This window comes from Salvelinus alpinus, chromosome 2 (genome assembly GCF_045679555.1).
Source record: "Salvelinus alpinus chromosome 2, SLU_Salpinus.1, whole genome shotgun sequence".
Taxonomy (NCBI): domain Eukaryota; kingdom Metazoa; phylum Chordata; class Actinopteri; order Salmoniformes; family Salmonidae; genus Salvelinus; species Salvelinus alpinus.
Window position 1 is genome coordinate 110,843,270 of NC_092087.1, and position 16,446 is coordinate 110,859,715.

The following is a 16,446-nucleotide window of genomic DNA, read 5'->3' on the forward strand; positions in this document are numbered from 1 at the left end:
TACAGGGTTGACAGGAATCGAAAGACAAATTAGTTCTTAATGCAACCGCTGATTTACATTTTTAAAATTATCCTTACTTTTCAATACAGGGTTGGCCAAGTGAAGCTATACAAAACAAAATGGCGAAAAATGCGTTTAAAATATTCCGACAGAAACACGGTTTATCATATTAAATATTGCTTACTTTGAGCTGATCTTCCATCATATTCTTGGGCAATGTATCCTTTCTATGTTATAAACGTCTTTTGGTCGATAGATGTCCTCTGTCCTTCGAAATGTCCACTAACAACGACCGAGACCGCGAAACGTTCCCAAAGCTAGAAAGTGCACGACAAATACATTCCTCAGAATCGCACTAAACGGATATAAATTGCTATAAAACGTTTCAAATTAACTACCTTATGATGTTTTTAACAACTATAACGACTGAAAACATGACCGGAGAAATAATGCTGGTTAGAAAACGATTTGGAACGAGGCAGGTCCGATGGCCTTCACGCTTGAGGCGCACGTTGAGAAAGAGGGGTCTCTGTACATTTTTGTCATTTATAATGGCTGTGAACGTCCCATCGAGTTCATTGAAAACGTGATGACGTACAGACACCCAGAGGAAGACGTAGGTAGTGTCGGTTTCTTCATAGCATTCACTGTGGCCTTATAAACAGACCCCAGATCAGAGGTAAAAATTTCTGAAATCTGAACCCTGTCATGAAAAGTGCTGTAAAAATTGTTCTGTACCACTCAGAGACAAAATTTCAACTCCTATAGAAACTATAGACTGTTTTCTATCCAATAATAACAATAATATGCATATTGTACGATCAAGAATTGAGTACGAGGCAGTTTAATTTGGAAATGTAAAAAAAAAAATAATGCTAACAGCTCCCCCTATTGACAAAAGGTTAAGAAATGTCATGACAGACATTTTAGTTTCCAAGTTTCACCTGAAATATTAAATGATTTATAGTCCTAGGTCTATGTTGTTGTTAGGTGAAGTTATGGGTCCTACAGTAGGTCTGTGTTATTGTTAGGTGAAGTTATGGGTCCTACAGTAGGTCTATGTTGTTTTAGGTAAAGTTATGGGTCCTACAGTAGGTCTATGTTATTGTTAGGTGAAGTTATGGGTCCTACAGTAGGTCTATGTTATTGTTAGGTGAAGTTATGGGTCCTACAGTAGGTCTATGTTGTTGTTAGGTGAAGTTATGGGTCCTACAGTAGGTCTATCTTGTTGTTAGGTGAAGTTATGGGTCCTACAGTAGGTCTATGTTATTGTTAGGTGACGTTATGGGTCCTACAGTAGGTCTATGTTGTTGTTAGGTGAAGTTATGGGCCAATTTGTTAAACACTTAATGTACAAACCCTCAGTTTCAGGCTGATGGCAAAGCTAGCTATAGAGCATTTTCCGACAATAACACAAACATATAGGAGATTCAAACGAGCTTTACAATTACAATGCATGTGCATCGCTGCCATTTTAGCACAGAACACAGAGGGGTCCTTTTTTGGAGACCAAAGGTCGTCTGGCACACTGCTTAGGTCTTGACTGTCTTAAGACAATTATAAAATAATTTAACAGACATCAATTGTTGTACAACTTCATGGGTACGCTCTGGGCATCACCTTTCACCTCAAATAAACAGTGGATTTCTACTGTTGTGGGCCTTAATAAACCGTCTGTCTGACTTTGTTGTTCACACAGGAGAGATACGGGACTATAGTGGATCCTCTGGGGAGCCTCAACAACAACATGATGCTGAAGAGGCAGAGAAGAGTCTCTCCACATCAGAACACCTCAAGAAACACCCGCAGAGACCCACAGGGAAGAAATCTCACCGCTGCTCTGACTGTGGGAAGAGATTAAACTCCTCAGTAAAACTTAAAATACATCAAAGAATTCACACAAGAGAGAAACCATATAGCTGTGCTCAATGTGGGAAGAGTTTTGTTAAATCTAGCCAGCTGACTTCACACCAGAGAACACACACAGGAGAGAAACCTTATAGCTGTGGTCAATGTGGGAAGAGTTTTAGTCAATCTGGAGATCTGACAGTGCACCAGAGAATACACACAGGAGAGAAACCTTATAGCTGTGGTCAATGTGGGAAGAGTTTTAGTCAATCTGGAGATCTGACAGTGCACCAGAGAATACACACAGGAGAGAAACCATTTAGCTGTGATCAATGTGGGAAGAGTTTTTCTTCTTCTAGCCATCTAAATATACACCAGAGAACACACACAGGAGAGAAACCGCTTAGCTGTGGTCAATGTGGGAAGAGTTTTAGTCAATCTGGAGATCTGACAGTGCACCAGAGAATACACACAGGAGAGAAACCGTTTAGCTGTGATCAATGTGGGAAGAGTTTTGTTCGATCTGGCTATCTGACAGTGCACCAGAGACTACACACAGGAGAGAAACCTTATAGCTGTGGTCAATGTGGGAAGAGTTTTAGTCAATCTAGCTCTCTGACAGTGCACCAGAGAACACACACAGGAGAGAAACCGTTTAGCTGTGATCAATGTGGGAAGAGTTTTTCTACTTCTAGCTATCTAACTATACACCATAGAACACACACAGGAGAGAAACCTTTTAGCTGTGATCAATGTGGGAAGAGTTTTTCTACTTCTGGCTATCTAAATATACACCATAGAACACACACAGGAGAGAAACCTGTTAGCTGTGGTCAATGTGGGAAGAGTTTTAGTCAATCTAGCTCTCTGACAGTGCACCAGAGAACACACACAGGAGAGAAACCGTTTAGCTGTGATCAATGTGGGAAGAGTTTTTCTACTTCTAGCTATCTAACTATACACCATAGAACACACACAGGAGAGAAACCTTATAGCTGTGATCAATGTGGGAAGAGTTTTTCTACTTCTACCTATCTAAATATACACCATAGAACACACACAGGAGAGAATCTGTTTAGCTGTGATCAATGTGGGAAGAGTTTTTCTACTTCTCGCTATCTAACTAGACACCAGAGAACACACACAGGAGAGAAACCTTATAGCTGTAAGTCTTAGCTGACTGTCTTCTACAGGTTGTCCTCTAACCAGTGAGCTAAAATATATCTCCCATTTCCATGTTTTTTTGTTTGTTGTTAGTTTCAACAGCACGTACAACCGGATTTCCCCCCTAATCGATATCGGTGATTTATTGCTACTTGTCAAAACAACAGTGTTTTTGGTGCTTGTGAAGTTTATAAGGAGCTTGTTTTTAAAAAAGACAATTATTGTGGCAGATGTTTGTGTATATACCACATGTTAGGTTTTCAATTTATCCCAAACTGTTTCTGCATATTGGTTATTGATTTGGACACGTTAAAACTGTGTTTTGACATTGAGGCCATCCCACCTAGCAAAATGTAATTGAAAAGCTGTTGAAAATAATACTATGCAACCAAATATTTCATATTTACATTTCATGTAACATTTAGTAATGAAAATTATTCATGCAACCAACTGACAGTTTTTTGGGTACAATTATATTGACATTGTTGCCCTGTTTTTAGAATATCAGGGTTCATTCTCACATGTGCCAAACCAAATGTACTAGAGCATGACATTGGGGACTGGGCCCCGATCCAACAACATGCCTAACATTCGGGACTGGGCCCCGATCCAACAACATGCCTATCGAGTGAACTCTGAATAGAGAGAGAAGCTCTGCAGTGAGGTGGAAAGTTACTACGGATATTGCAGGAGTTTCCTCTTGAAATCAGACATGTTTACAATTGGCTCATTCATCCCCCTCCTCTCCCCTGTAACTATTCCCCAGGTCGTTGCTGCAAATGAGAATGTGTTCTCAGTCAACTTACCTGGTAAAATAACGGTAAATAAATAAATAAATAAAAATGTCCGTGGTGAGAACAACCTGGTTGCTGATTGTCTCAAGGGGGGCAGTCAAAATGTTTTGTGTTTTGCGTTTAGCCAGTGCGTTGTTATGGATCACAGTTTATTTTTACTGCACGTTTTTCCGTATTGGAGATGAGTTTTGTTTGGGCTCGTTCCAAGGGGACCAGAGTTCTAGAAGCTAGTGGGTTTTAGGAAGACGAGAGTTCTAGAAGCTATAGAAAGAAAAATCTTTGTGGGAATAATAAAAAATAAATATTGTTTTTAATTGTTTGCCAGTAGACAGACACCATGTTTATATTGGTGACGGTGAAGCATTGTAGTTGATTATAATGTGAAATGAAAGTTGTTTTCTGTTGTTGGTGAGCAAACTCTTAAGGTGTTAGTTAGTCTTTGGTTTTTCCATTTATGGTTTGAGGTTGGACTTTAGCATGTATAGCTCGTTAGCACGTAGGGCGCATTGATTGGTGTTATCTCGTTAGTCAGTATGTGTTACACCTGTGCTGGCTTGTCCATCTCGTTAGTGGGAAGGTGTTTCACCTGAGCTGGTCCAGGTTCTATTTAAGAGTGTCTGGCCCAGTGCTCCAGTTGTCTTAAAAGATGTGGAGAGTCAACACCTTTAGTTGCTCCACCTTTTTGGTTTGCTTCCTGTCTTTAAGTTTGTTGTGGGTTTTTCTGTTGTTTGCCTCTTCTTGGGCAGATTTAGTGGGTCTCATGGTGGGTGTCTTTTATGTCCCAGTTGTTGTTACTAGTCAACTTTCAGTCGACACCCCCATAGTGTCTTTGAGAACCCCTCCTAAAAAACAAGCTTATATTTTGGGTTGGATATTGCTTTCAATTCGTGTTTTAATCAATGGCATTTCCTTAGAATGCTCATTGGTCTTTCAGTTAATCTTCTGTTTTTTTTATCCTGTTATTTTTGTGTACTAAGTATTTCTGTTTATTTTCATTGTTTTCTCCTGTGAAGCCATTGTGTTGCATCCATGTCTGAAATGTGCTGTATAAATAAAGCTTGATTTGATTTCAACAAATGAACCCAATGACTGACCAATCAACAGACCCTCCATCTTAGTATGAAAAACAGTATCTATCCCACTTTTCCAGCCTGCAGAAGGCGTGGTGGAGTGGTAAACACCACCCCTGGCTCTACCAGGGGCTTGAGGTGGTCTCCCACAGCTCTGCTGGTGGAGTGGTAAACACCACCCCCGGCTCTACCAGGGGCTTGAGGTGGTCTCCCACAGCTCTGGTGGTGGAGTGGTAAACACCACCCCCGGCTCTACCAGGGGCTTGAGGTGGTCTCCCACAGCTCTGGTGGTGGAGTGGTAAACACCACCCCCGGCTCTACCAGGGGCTTGAGGTGGTCTCCCACAGCTCTGCTTATGTCATGTTCTGTGGCCTTGCCGTTCCATTTCTTGACTGCCCCTGCAACACAGAAAGAAACATATTTAGTCATATTATATAAAACACTCAAAGTAATGGATATGGAGCATCTATGGCCTCAGTTACACCTGGCACCTAAATGTGACTTCTGTCATCTGATCACTCCAAGCTGAATTAGGTTCAGATCTACCAGGATGGGCCTTTGACAGTCTGGACGCAGTCAGGTCACCACATATAAATAAGCAATGTAAAGAGATGGGGTGAATGAGTGGGGAAAAGTACATTCTATACAAATGACCTTCATAATAACAATCAACTAATGTGTGTGCCTGAGGGGAAATTAACTCTCCTACTGACAAAATGGGTGAGAAATTACACCAAAACCAGCGGACAATTTGCACTGCTGCTGAGAAACATCTCCACAGCATGATGTTGCCATGACCACCGCTTCACCGGGATGGTACCGACTTTCTCCAGACATGACACATGACATTCAGGCCAAAGAGTTGGTTTAATCAGACCAGAGAATCTTGTCTCTCATGGTTAGAGTCCTTTAGGTGCCTTTTGGCAAACTCCAAGCGGGCTGTCATGTGCCTTTTACTGAGGAGTAGCTTCCGTCTGGTCTCTACCATAAAGGCCTGATTTGTTGGAGTACTGTAGAGATGATTGTCCTTCTGGAAGGTTCTCCCATCTCCACAGAGGAACTCTGGAGCTCTGTCAGAGTGACCATCGAGTTTTTGGTCACCTCCTTGACCAAGGCCCTTCTCCCCCGATTTCTCCGTTTGGCCGGGCGGCCAGCTCTAGGAAGAGTAATGGTGGTTCCTAACTTATTCCAGTTAAGAATGAGGGCGGACACTGTGTTCTTGGGGACCTTCAATGCTGCATACATTTTTTGGTACCTTTTCTCCAGATCTGTGCCTCAACACATTCTTGTCTCAGAGCTCTACGGACAATTCCTTTGACCTCATGGCTTGGTTTTTGCTCTGACGTGTCGTGGCAGAATCAGATGTAGCTAGGTAACATAGATAGATAAGATGTTATTGTCATCATATGCTTGTGAGATACTTGTCATTAGAATCTTCTGAGCTCGGGATTAGGAACTTGGGGACAGAGAGGGGAGAGGTCAGGCTTGTCTTCATAAGTCAATGTATATGTTAAACCATGTGGTGCTAAGTAGAATATCAGAAGGGGAGGAGGACAGTTGTTTTCTTATGGGAACGTTGTTTTCTTATGGGAACGTGTCTGTAACTATTCCTAAACCATGTGACGGGATGGAGTTATTAATTGGGGAACCAGTTAGTTATCTCATACAATGTCTGTACGCCAGTCACTCCCTACTTTTCTCATAGGGGGAAGGAGTTTGGCAGTGTTTGGAACCAATTGTATTTCCCGTCTGAGGTTGCCCTTATCTTGACCTAGTATTTGACCGAAGAGGCTCACTGTCTGATTTTGAGTTTGTCCAGGTTTGGGAATATCTAGAAATGACAATTGATATATGCCATTGGATGAGGTAATGTTTTGGTAGACAGTGAAGTATCAAGCATGAGATTTAAACCTTGTCTTGGGAGATCAAACTGAACAATGATTTATAGCTGATGCTGTCTAGCGATAGGATACTCCTCTTTCGGGTAAAGGATTCTTTGTAAGTTGAGAGGGGTGTATCTTGGCTATAAAGGAAACTAAGAATTGTTTTGTAAGCACTCTCAGAGAATTCATTTATAGACACTGAATTGATCTGAGAGTCAAAAAAGGGCTTTGGTGAAGCTTGTATATATATTAAAGATGGAATATATAATTTAACTCTGACTTGTGTGTGGTTGGCTCTCTCTCTTTATTGAGTAATACAGGAAATTACCACGACACATGCACTGTAAACTGTGGGACTTTATATAGACAGGTGTGTGCCTCTCCAAATCATGTCTAATCAATTGAATTTACCACAAGTGGACTCCAATCAAGCTGGAGAAACATCTCAAGGATGATCAATGGAATCAGGATGCATCTGAGCTCAATTTCGAGTCTCATAGCAAAGGGTCTTAATACTTAAGTAAATACAATTGCAAAAATGTTTACAAACCTGTTTTTGGTTTGTCATTATGTGGTATTGTGATGTCATTATGGGGTATTGTGTGTAGATTGATGAGGGGAAAAATATTCCATTTTAGAATAAGGCTGTAATGTAACTGAATGTGGAAAGGGTGAAGGGGTCTGAATACTTAACGAAAGCACTGTATACAGCTGGCAGAGTTTTCTACCATTAGCAGTTTTGTACACAGTCACGTGATACGTGGTATAGAAAAGTCCAATCTTAGGAGAGTACATGGGAGGCACTATACTGTGTGTCTGCAGGTGTCTATCTGGTCAAAACCACTGATACAGGTGCCCCTCCACCATCTGGCGGGATGAATCATGTCTACAGAGAAACCTAGATTCAAATACTTAGATTTGTGTGTATTGGGTAGTGAAATTGTTAGATATTACTTGTTAGATATTACTGCACTGTCGGAGCTAGAACCACAAGCATTTCACTACACCCACAATAACATCTGCTAAACACGTGTATGTGACCAATAAAATGTGATTTGATTTCGATTTTCAATAAACGTCCTATTTATCAAAGGTGCTTTTGGCTGGGGTCAAAATGACTCCAAAGGATTTGAATTTGTTAAAAGTCCATATTGATACAGAAACACTAAACCATGATTTAGATTTAATAAGAATAAGTTGATTGACAAAGTCATGAAAAAATGGAAGAATTGAATAAACCATATTTTGGCTATGATAAAAGATATGCCTCTGGGGTTAAAATCATCCATGTCAGAAATATGGTTCAATGCAACTATGTAGTGGGTGTAAAGGTTGTTTTAAACTCTCACTCATTAAACACGAATCAATCAACACATGCTTCTCATTGAACGACTTAATATAATATTAAACTTTTATGAAATAAATGAAAATAAACTTTTGGTTCCTCAACTGCGTTACCCACTCCAGTCAGCAGATGGCGATGTGCGTCTTTTAGGTTCAGGCGACGCTGCCAGTGTGACGTATAATCTAGTGGACGGGACGCTCCTTCAACAACAACAGCTAGTCAGACACCTCCGTAGCTTTCTAGCAAACATAGCTACAACATTCACCCGCTTTACACTGTTTTGGTGTATATTAGGCGCTGTGTATTAAACACACTTCTGTCGTATGTACTTGTTGGCACATTTAATTATATATTTACGTTGTTTGTCAGCTAGCTGGTTTGCTAAGTTAGCTTAGAACTAGGCTAGTCGCTAATGCTAGCTAGCTATTATCTCCGACCATGAGTTCACTAAGCTACTCTCCTGCTAAAGAAGAGGTCTGCTGGATGGAGAAAGAAGCTCTCGTTAAAGAGGAAGAGGAAGAGAAAGATGTTACAATACAAAAACAAGTAGAGACTGTTACCGTGAAAGAAGAAGAGAAAGACGTTACAGTGAAAGAAGAGGAAGACGCGTTCAGAGTGAAAGAGGAGGAGGATGTTACAATAAAAGAAGAGGAGGAAGAGAAAGAGGAGAGAGCAGTTTTTGGAGTGAAAGAGGAGGCGGGGGAGATGACTGTCACATTGAAAGAGGAGAAGGACGAAGAAGAGGAGGTTGGAGATCTGTTTAACACCAGTAAGTACCGTCTCTGCAGTCGTTGAACCAATATGCAGTAAAGGGGTTCTACACTTTAATGTTGTTCTGTAGGAATGGCTGAAGCTACACTGTTAACGTGTAGAACATCAAGAGTGGACCATCAACAAAACGTTAACAAGTGATAAAATGCCTTAGCTAGCTAGCATTAGCGACTAGCCTAGTTCTAAGCTAACTTAGCAAACCAGCTAGCTGACAAACAACGTGAATATATAATTAAATGGGCTAACAAGTACATACGACAGAAGTGTGTTTAATACACAGCGACTAATATACACCAAACAGTGTAAAGCGGGTGAATGTTGTAACTATGTTTGCTAGAAAGCTACGGAGGTGTCTGACTAGCTGTTGTTGTTGAAGGAGCGTCCCGTCCACTAGATTATACGTCAGACTGTTTTCTCTGCTAACGCACGGCAAGTGGTACCTGCAGCACCAAGTCTAGAACCAAAAGCCTCCTCAACAGCTTCTACCCCTAAGCCATAAGACTGCTGAACAATTCATAAAATCGCCACCAAACTGTCTGTTACCACAGAAGGGTTCCATTTGTCCCCTCCCCAGAGGTGTCTCATTATTGGGATTCATTGCTGATTCCTACCTGTAGCTCACTATGAGGTGTCTAGTGATACAGGTTAAGGGCCCTGTTGGAGATTGGTGGTTGGTAGCGGAGTCGAGGGAACAAGCAGGGTTGGACAGGGCCATGTTATTATCCCACACACAGTCTCTGTGGTTCATATGAACCCCATTCCTGGGAATTAGATTTGATTGCAAATCGCCCCTGTCTGTTACCACAGAAGGGTTCCGTTTGTCCCATTCCCAGCTAGGTTACGAGGCGCTTTATCGCCAGTACTTATGACTGGTTGATAGGGAAAACCTCCATGCTTATTATAGAAAAAATAATTAAGGGAAAACTATTTAGTAAACTGAAATAAAATAATAAACCTGTTTGAAAAATGAAACTATTCCAAAACTATCTTTGACTCAAACTAAAATAGCCTTAAATAATAACCAGCATGAATTATGTTCAGTTTGAATAATTTATATCTTAACTTTGGGCAAAAATATAATATTTTTTATGTGGTTTTAAAGCTTCTGAACCTGGTGGCTGGTAAATGCTGCCATGGGATGGCAATGTTTCAAATAGACCTAGCTTGTGTATCACTATCACTAGCTATCACCAGAAATACTTTAAGAAATTAGGATATTGGAAACTCCTTTCCATTCGTATTAATAGCTAAAAGAAAAGAACATTGGCATGAATTACTTGTTCTCTGTAATATCGTATAGCTTTGCAATTGTGACGTTACGTACTTTCATGTACTTTCATTACGTACTTTCAAGGACAATAGGCATGTTTCTCGACTCATACCCTGACTTTAAAAAGGGATTTTGTGAGAATTAGCTTAGGAACTGCGTGTCACAGCATGACAATGTGAACGCGATTGGTCGACAGTCTCTTGGACGGGCGTTATATACGCTTTGACATTTTCTGGAATAGTTTTTATTTGAAAACGTTTTTGTTTACTTGCCTGCCAATTGAATTTGGAATGCACTGTACTGTTCATCTCTGAAACTCACTGAGATAATTCCTTTGATCCAGCAGTAGCAATACAGGGATATAACATCTACAGAAATGACAGGAATGCTTATAGGGGAGGTGTTGCTGTATACAGTGCATTCGGAAAGTATTCAGACCCCTTGACTTTTTCCACATTTTGTTAAAAACATCTCCACAGCATCATGCTTCACCGTAGGGATGGTACCAGGGTTCCTCCAGACGTGACTCTTGGCATTCAGGCCAAACAGTTCCATCTTGCTTTCATCAAGCCAGCAAATCTTGTTTCTCATGGTCTGAGAGTCCTTAAGGTGCCTTTTGGCAAACTCCGAGCAGGCTGTTATGTGCCTTTTACTGAGGAGTGGTTTCCATCTGGCCACTCTACCTTAAAGGTCTGATTGGTGGAGTGCTGCAGAGATGGTTGTCCTTCTGGAAGGTTCTTCCATCTCCACAGAGGATCTCTGGAGCTCTGTCAGAGTGACCATCAGGTTTTTGGTCACCTCCCTGACCAAGACCCTTCTGTCCAAACTGAGCGATTGGGGGAGGTGACCAGCTCTAGGCAGAGTATTCCATTTAAAAATGATGGAGGCCACTGAGTTCTTAGGGACCTTCAATGCTGCAGATTTTTTTTTGGTACTCTTCCCCAGATCTGTGCCTTGACACAATCCTATCTAGGACCTCTTGGGACAGTTCCTTCGACCTCATTGCTTGGTTTTCGCTCTGACATGCATTGTCATTTGTGGGACCATATATAAACAGGTGTGTGCCTTCCAAATCATATCCAATCAATTGAATTTATTTAATTGACTACAGGTGGACTCTGAACAAGTTGTAGATACATCTCAAGGATGATTAATGGAAACAAGATGCACCTGAAAGCAATTTTGAGTCTCATAGCAAAGGGTCTGAATACTTATGTAAATAAGGTATTTCTGTTTATTATCTGTTTTCACTTTGTCATTATGGGCTATTGATGACACCCCTCTAAAACAAGATAGCCTAACCATCAGAAAAACTTCTTCCTTAGCCTACTCCTCCCGCTGCTGCTGGCCTTCGTAAATTTTGATGTTATAGTCCAATGGTTTCTGGTAATAGGCTACACCAGCAGTCGGCAACCTTTCTCCATTTGGTGCTAATTTATCTGACAATTTCTACTGATCTGGTGCCAGTTATGATTTTCATATTCACATTTTACTGGAACAGTTTAATTTATAGTAGTCTTTGTATCTCAACATAATTCTCTGTGGTTAATCTACATTCTATTTAAATGAAAATTATAAATACAATTTTTTATTGCCATTGCTAAGTTTTTTTAAATAACATACATAAAGCCCAAACATTTTATCGTTGTGGCCTGCAGGTACAAAATATCCTGATAAAAATAAATATCTTATAAATCACATTGGCTACGCATGGCCTGTCTACAACGAACTTTTAAACATTGTATCAACTATCAACTGGGTGAAACTCCTGATGTTCTTATTTTCCTCAATTAAGTTGGAAAAGTAGGATGATCGAGCAGTACTGAGGGCTCTTCGGTACTGCACGGTACTGTCTTTCCAAGCTAGCCGGAAGACTTCCAGTTTGTTGTGGCGCCATTTCCGTTCCAATTGTCTGGAAGCCTGCTTCAGAGCTTGGGTATTTTCTGTATACCAGGGAGCTAGTTTCTTATGACAAATGTTTTTAGTTTTTAGGGGTGCGACTGCATCTAGAGTATTGCGCAAGGTTAAATTGAGTTCCTCTGTTAGGTGGTTACCTGATTTTTGTCCTCTGACGTCCTTGAGTAAGCAGAGGGAGTCTGGAAGGGCATCGAGGAATCTTTGGGTTGTCTGAGAATGTATAGCATGACTTTTGATGCTCCTTGGTTGGGGTCTGAGCAGATTATTTGTTGCGATTGCAAACGTAATAAAATGGCGGTCCGATAGTCCAGGATTATGAGGAAAAACATTAAGATCCACAACATTTATTCCATGAGACAAAACTAGGTCCAGAGTATGACTGGGGAAGTGACTAGGTCTGGAGATATGTTGGACAAAACCCACTGAGTCGATGATGGCTCCGAAAGCCTTTTGGAGTGGGACTGTGGACTTTTCCATGTGAATATTAAAGTCACAAAAAATTAGAATATTATCTGCCATGACTACAAGGTCCGATAGGAATTCAGGGAACTCAGTGAGGAACGCTGTATACGGCCCAGGAGGCCTGTAAACAGTAACTATAAAAAGTGATTGAGTAGGCTGCATAGATTTCATGACTAGAAGCTCAAAAGACAAACTATTTTTTTTTTTTTTTTTGTAAATTTAAATTTGCTATCGTAAATGTTAGCAACACCTCCGCCTTTGCGGGATGCACGGGGGATATGGTCACTAGTGTAACCAGGAGGTGAGGCCTCATTTAACACAGTAAATTCATCAGGCTTAAGCCATGTTTCAGTCAGGCCAATCACATCAAGATTATTTCTATCCTACAATCATCGATGTTACTACTAATGTGAAAACAAGACAAAATATGACTATTGTTGCTCATTTTAAGACAATTGTCAAATAATTTGAACATTTATTACAGACGTCAATTGTTGTACAACATCATGGCTACTCTGTTGGCATAACCTTTTACAGTGAATTTCTGCTGTTGTTGGCCTTTAACCATCGGTCACACTTTGTCGTTCACACAGGAGAGAGACGCGACTATTGTGGTTCCTTTGCGGAGCCTCAACAACCTCATGATGCTGACGAGGCAGAGAAGAGTCTCTCCAGGCCAGAACACCTCAAGAAACACCAGCAGAGATCCACAGGGAAGAAACCTCACTGCTGCTCTGACTGTGGGAAGAGATTCACCTCATCAGGCATTAAAATTCATCAGGGAACACACACAGGAGAGAAACCTTATAGCTGTGGTCAATGTGGGAAGAGATGTACTACATTTGGCCAGCTGACTCAACACCAGAGAATACACACAGGAGAGAAATCGTATAGCTGTGGTCAATGTGGGAAAAGTTTTGGTGCATCTAGAGATCTGACAGTGCACCAGAGAATACACACAGGAGAGAAACCTTATAGCTGTGATCAATGTGGGAAGAGTTTTACTACATCTGGCAAGCTGACATTACACCAGAGAACACACACAGGAGAGAAACCTTATAGCTGTGTTCAATGTGGGAAGAGTTTTACTCAGTCAACCAGCCTGACATCACACCAGAGAATACACACAGGAGAGAAACCTTATAGCTGTGGTCAATGTGGGAAGAGTTTTGGTCGATCTGGCCACCTGACATCACACCAGAGAACACACACAGGAGAGAAACCTTATAGCTGTGGTCAATGTGGGAAGAGTTTTGGTCAATCTAGCACTCTGACTCTACACCAGAGAATACACACAGGAGAGAAATCTTATAGCTGTGGTCAATGCGGGAAGAGTTTTGGTCGATCTGACCACCTGACATCACACCAGAGAGCACACACAGGAGATAAACCTTATAGCTGTGGTCAATGTGGGAAGAGTTTTAGTCAATCTAGCACTCTGACTCTACACCAGAGAATACACACAGGAGAGAAACCTGATAGCTGTGGTCAATGTGGGAAGAGTTTTGGTCGATCTGGCCACCTGACATCACACCAGAGAACACACACAGGAGAGAAACCTTATAGCTGTGGTCAATGTGGGAAGAGTTTTACTACATCTAGCATTCTGACTCTACACCAGAGAACACACACAGGAGAGAAACCTTATAGCTGTGGTCAATGTGGGAAGAGTTTTACTACATCTAGCATTCTGACTCTACACCAGAGAACACACACAGGAGAGAAACCTTATAGCTGTGGTCAATGTGGGAAGAGTTTTGGTCGATCTGGCCACCTGACATCACACCAGAGAACACACACTGGAGAGAAACCTTACAGCTGTGATCAATGTGGGAAGAGTTTTACTACATCTGGCAAGCTGACATTACACCAGAGAATACACACAGGAGAGAAATCTTATAGCTGTGATCAATGTGGGAAGAGTTTTACTACATCTAGCAATCTGACTGTACACCAGAGAACACACACAGGAGAGAAACCTTATAGCTGTGTTCAGTGTGACAAAATACATACATGAAGGAGTTATTTTGTGATATCAATTAATTATTGTCACAATGTAGGATGTTTTAACATTGTACTATGAGTATTTTCAGGAGTTTCTCAATGTAGAACCCTAATTCAATTGGTTTCAGCGTGATATGGATATATAGCCTTGGGAAAAATCCAGGCTCTGAATGAAAAGAGTACTATTTATGTGATTTAACAAAAAGTTACTAACACAAAAAGAGCTTTTGTTACACTTACCACGTTGGTGACCCACTTGAATCAAAATGCAACACTTCTAAATGTAGCCAACTGTTTTCTACAAATTGTCCTCTAACCAGGGATGTACACATTATTCCCAGATTCCGTGTGGTTTTTGAGCTGTTAGTTTTAACAGGACGTGCAACCTCATATCCCTTCTGTCACACAATTGATTTCAACGTGATATCGATGAGTGATGACAAATAAGTGTTGCGTTCCTTTGTTTAGCGACCACTACATTTAAATGCATCACTCCAAAATGTAGCTGACTGTCTTCTGCAGGTTGTCCTCTAATCAGTGAGGTGAAATATATCTCCCATTTCCGTGTGTTTTTTTAGTTGTTAGTTTCAACAGCACGAACAACCTGATTTCCCCCCTAATCGATATCAGTGATTTATACATATTACTTTATGTTCTATATTATACATACAATACATATGAACAGACATTTGGTTTTGATATTTCATATTTCCAATTCATGTAACATTTAGTCATCATAATTATTTAAGTAATCAACTGACAATTTTCGGGTATAATTATATTGACGTTGTTGCCCTTCTTTTAGAATATCAGGGTTCATTCTCAGATGTGCCAACCCAAATGTACTAGAGCATGACATTGGGGACTGGGTCTTCCTGTCTTTAAGTTTGGTGTGGGTTGTTCTTTAGTTTTTCTCTTCTTGGGCAGATTTAGTGGGTCTCATTGTGGGTGTCTTTTATGTCCCAGTTGTTGTTACTAGTCAACTTTCAGTGGACACTGAGAGCAAAACTGCAACATTATGTTATAATACTTTTAATGGATCAAATGGTTGTTTTAGGCAACAGAATAGAGGGTTCTTAGAACTATTGTGTCTGTGTGTTCTACTGAGGATGGGCCTCTGGGAGAAAACACTGACAGGAGATTTACAATGTCTTTTGGGTGATAAAACCTAAAGAGACCGCATTCCAGAGCATGAGTTAATGTTTCTGTTCTATATGGTACCAGGGAGAGATGACCCCAGGGCCAGACCCTGGTCTCTACACAAAGAGTACTGTTTTTACAGCAGATACTGTCTGCTGAGAATTATAACTATCTCTCATACAAATCTTAACCTTGTGACCCATTCTATACATCTGTTGTTCGTCATGTAGGTTGAAAGGGGTGTATCTTGGCTATAAAAGACCTTTGTACTTTTGTCTCGTGGCTCTCAATGAATCATCTGGGGGTGATTCGTCAACCAGCCATCATTATCGTAGATCACTCAATTGATTAACTTTATATGTGTGTGTTGTATTGACCTGCTCCCTTAAGTGAATAAAGATTTAGTTTAAGAATAATTCTGACTTGTGTGATAAGTTTCTCTCCTCATTTGATATTAAAGAAATTAACAACCACATTTGGTGATGGGGATGTGAATCTTCACTTGGTGACCGCTTCTGACGTTCTGGGTAAATCGTGCACTTGGGATCTCAGGGAAACCACACTTCGGGAACGGAGCAGATGGACCCACCTTTGATCTGAGTGGCAGCGAGCCGAGTGGATACCACATCTCGAACCTAGTTTAAAAAAAGAACGAGGTGAGCAAAACAAGTGGAGTTTTTAGAAAAGCCTCGTAGGCTCTGAGTGTGTATTCCTGTGTGAGGGGGTGTAAACAGGGCCGAGGCAGTAGGCTCTGAGTGTGTATTCCTGTGTGAGGGGG

At 40.9% G+C, this 16,446-nt stretch overlaps 3 protein-coding genes across 4 annotated transcripts in view; 2 read left to right on the forward strand and 1 right to left on the reverse strand.

Annotated features, from left to right (window-relative positions):
- The window catches only part of LOC139548016 (zinc finger protein 420-like), a 96,727-nt gene extending 80,643 nt beyond the window's left edge, over nucleotides 1-16,084 (forward strand). The window contains exons 1-2 of one of the 2 annotated variants that reach the window (XM_071357311.1): nucleotides 8,311-8,873; nucleotides 13,118-16,084. In XM_071357311.1, coding sequence (XP_071213412.1) covers nucleotides 8,543-8,873; nucleotides 13,118-14,541 — 1,755 coding nt within the window. In that variant the 5' untranslated portion in view covers nucleotides 8,311-8,542 and the 3' untranslated portion in view covers nucleotides 14,542-16,084. Of the gene's footprint in view, nucleotides 1-8,310; nucleotides 8,874-13,117 lie in introns of those variants that run through there. The other variant, XM_071357318.1, reaches the window with a different exon arrangement.
- Nucleotides 1-16,446, reverse strand: part of LOC139548984 (zinc finger protein 180-like) — a 347,214-nt gene that overhangs the window by 31,157 nt on the left and 299,611 nt on the right. The window lies entirely within an intron of this gene.
- Nucleotides 1,564-3,839, forward strand: LOC139549713 (zinc finger protein ZFP2-like; the record flags this gene model as incomplete). Its single annotated transcript, XM_071360412.1, has 1 exon — nucleotides 1,564-3,839. A coding segment is annotated over one exon (1,461 nt), but the record flags the coding sequence as incomplete, so codon positions are not given.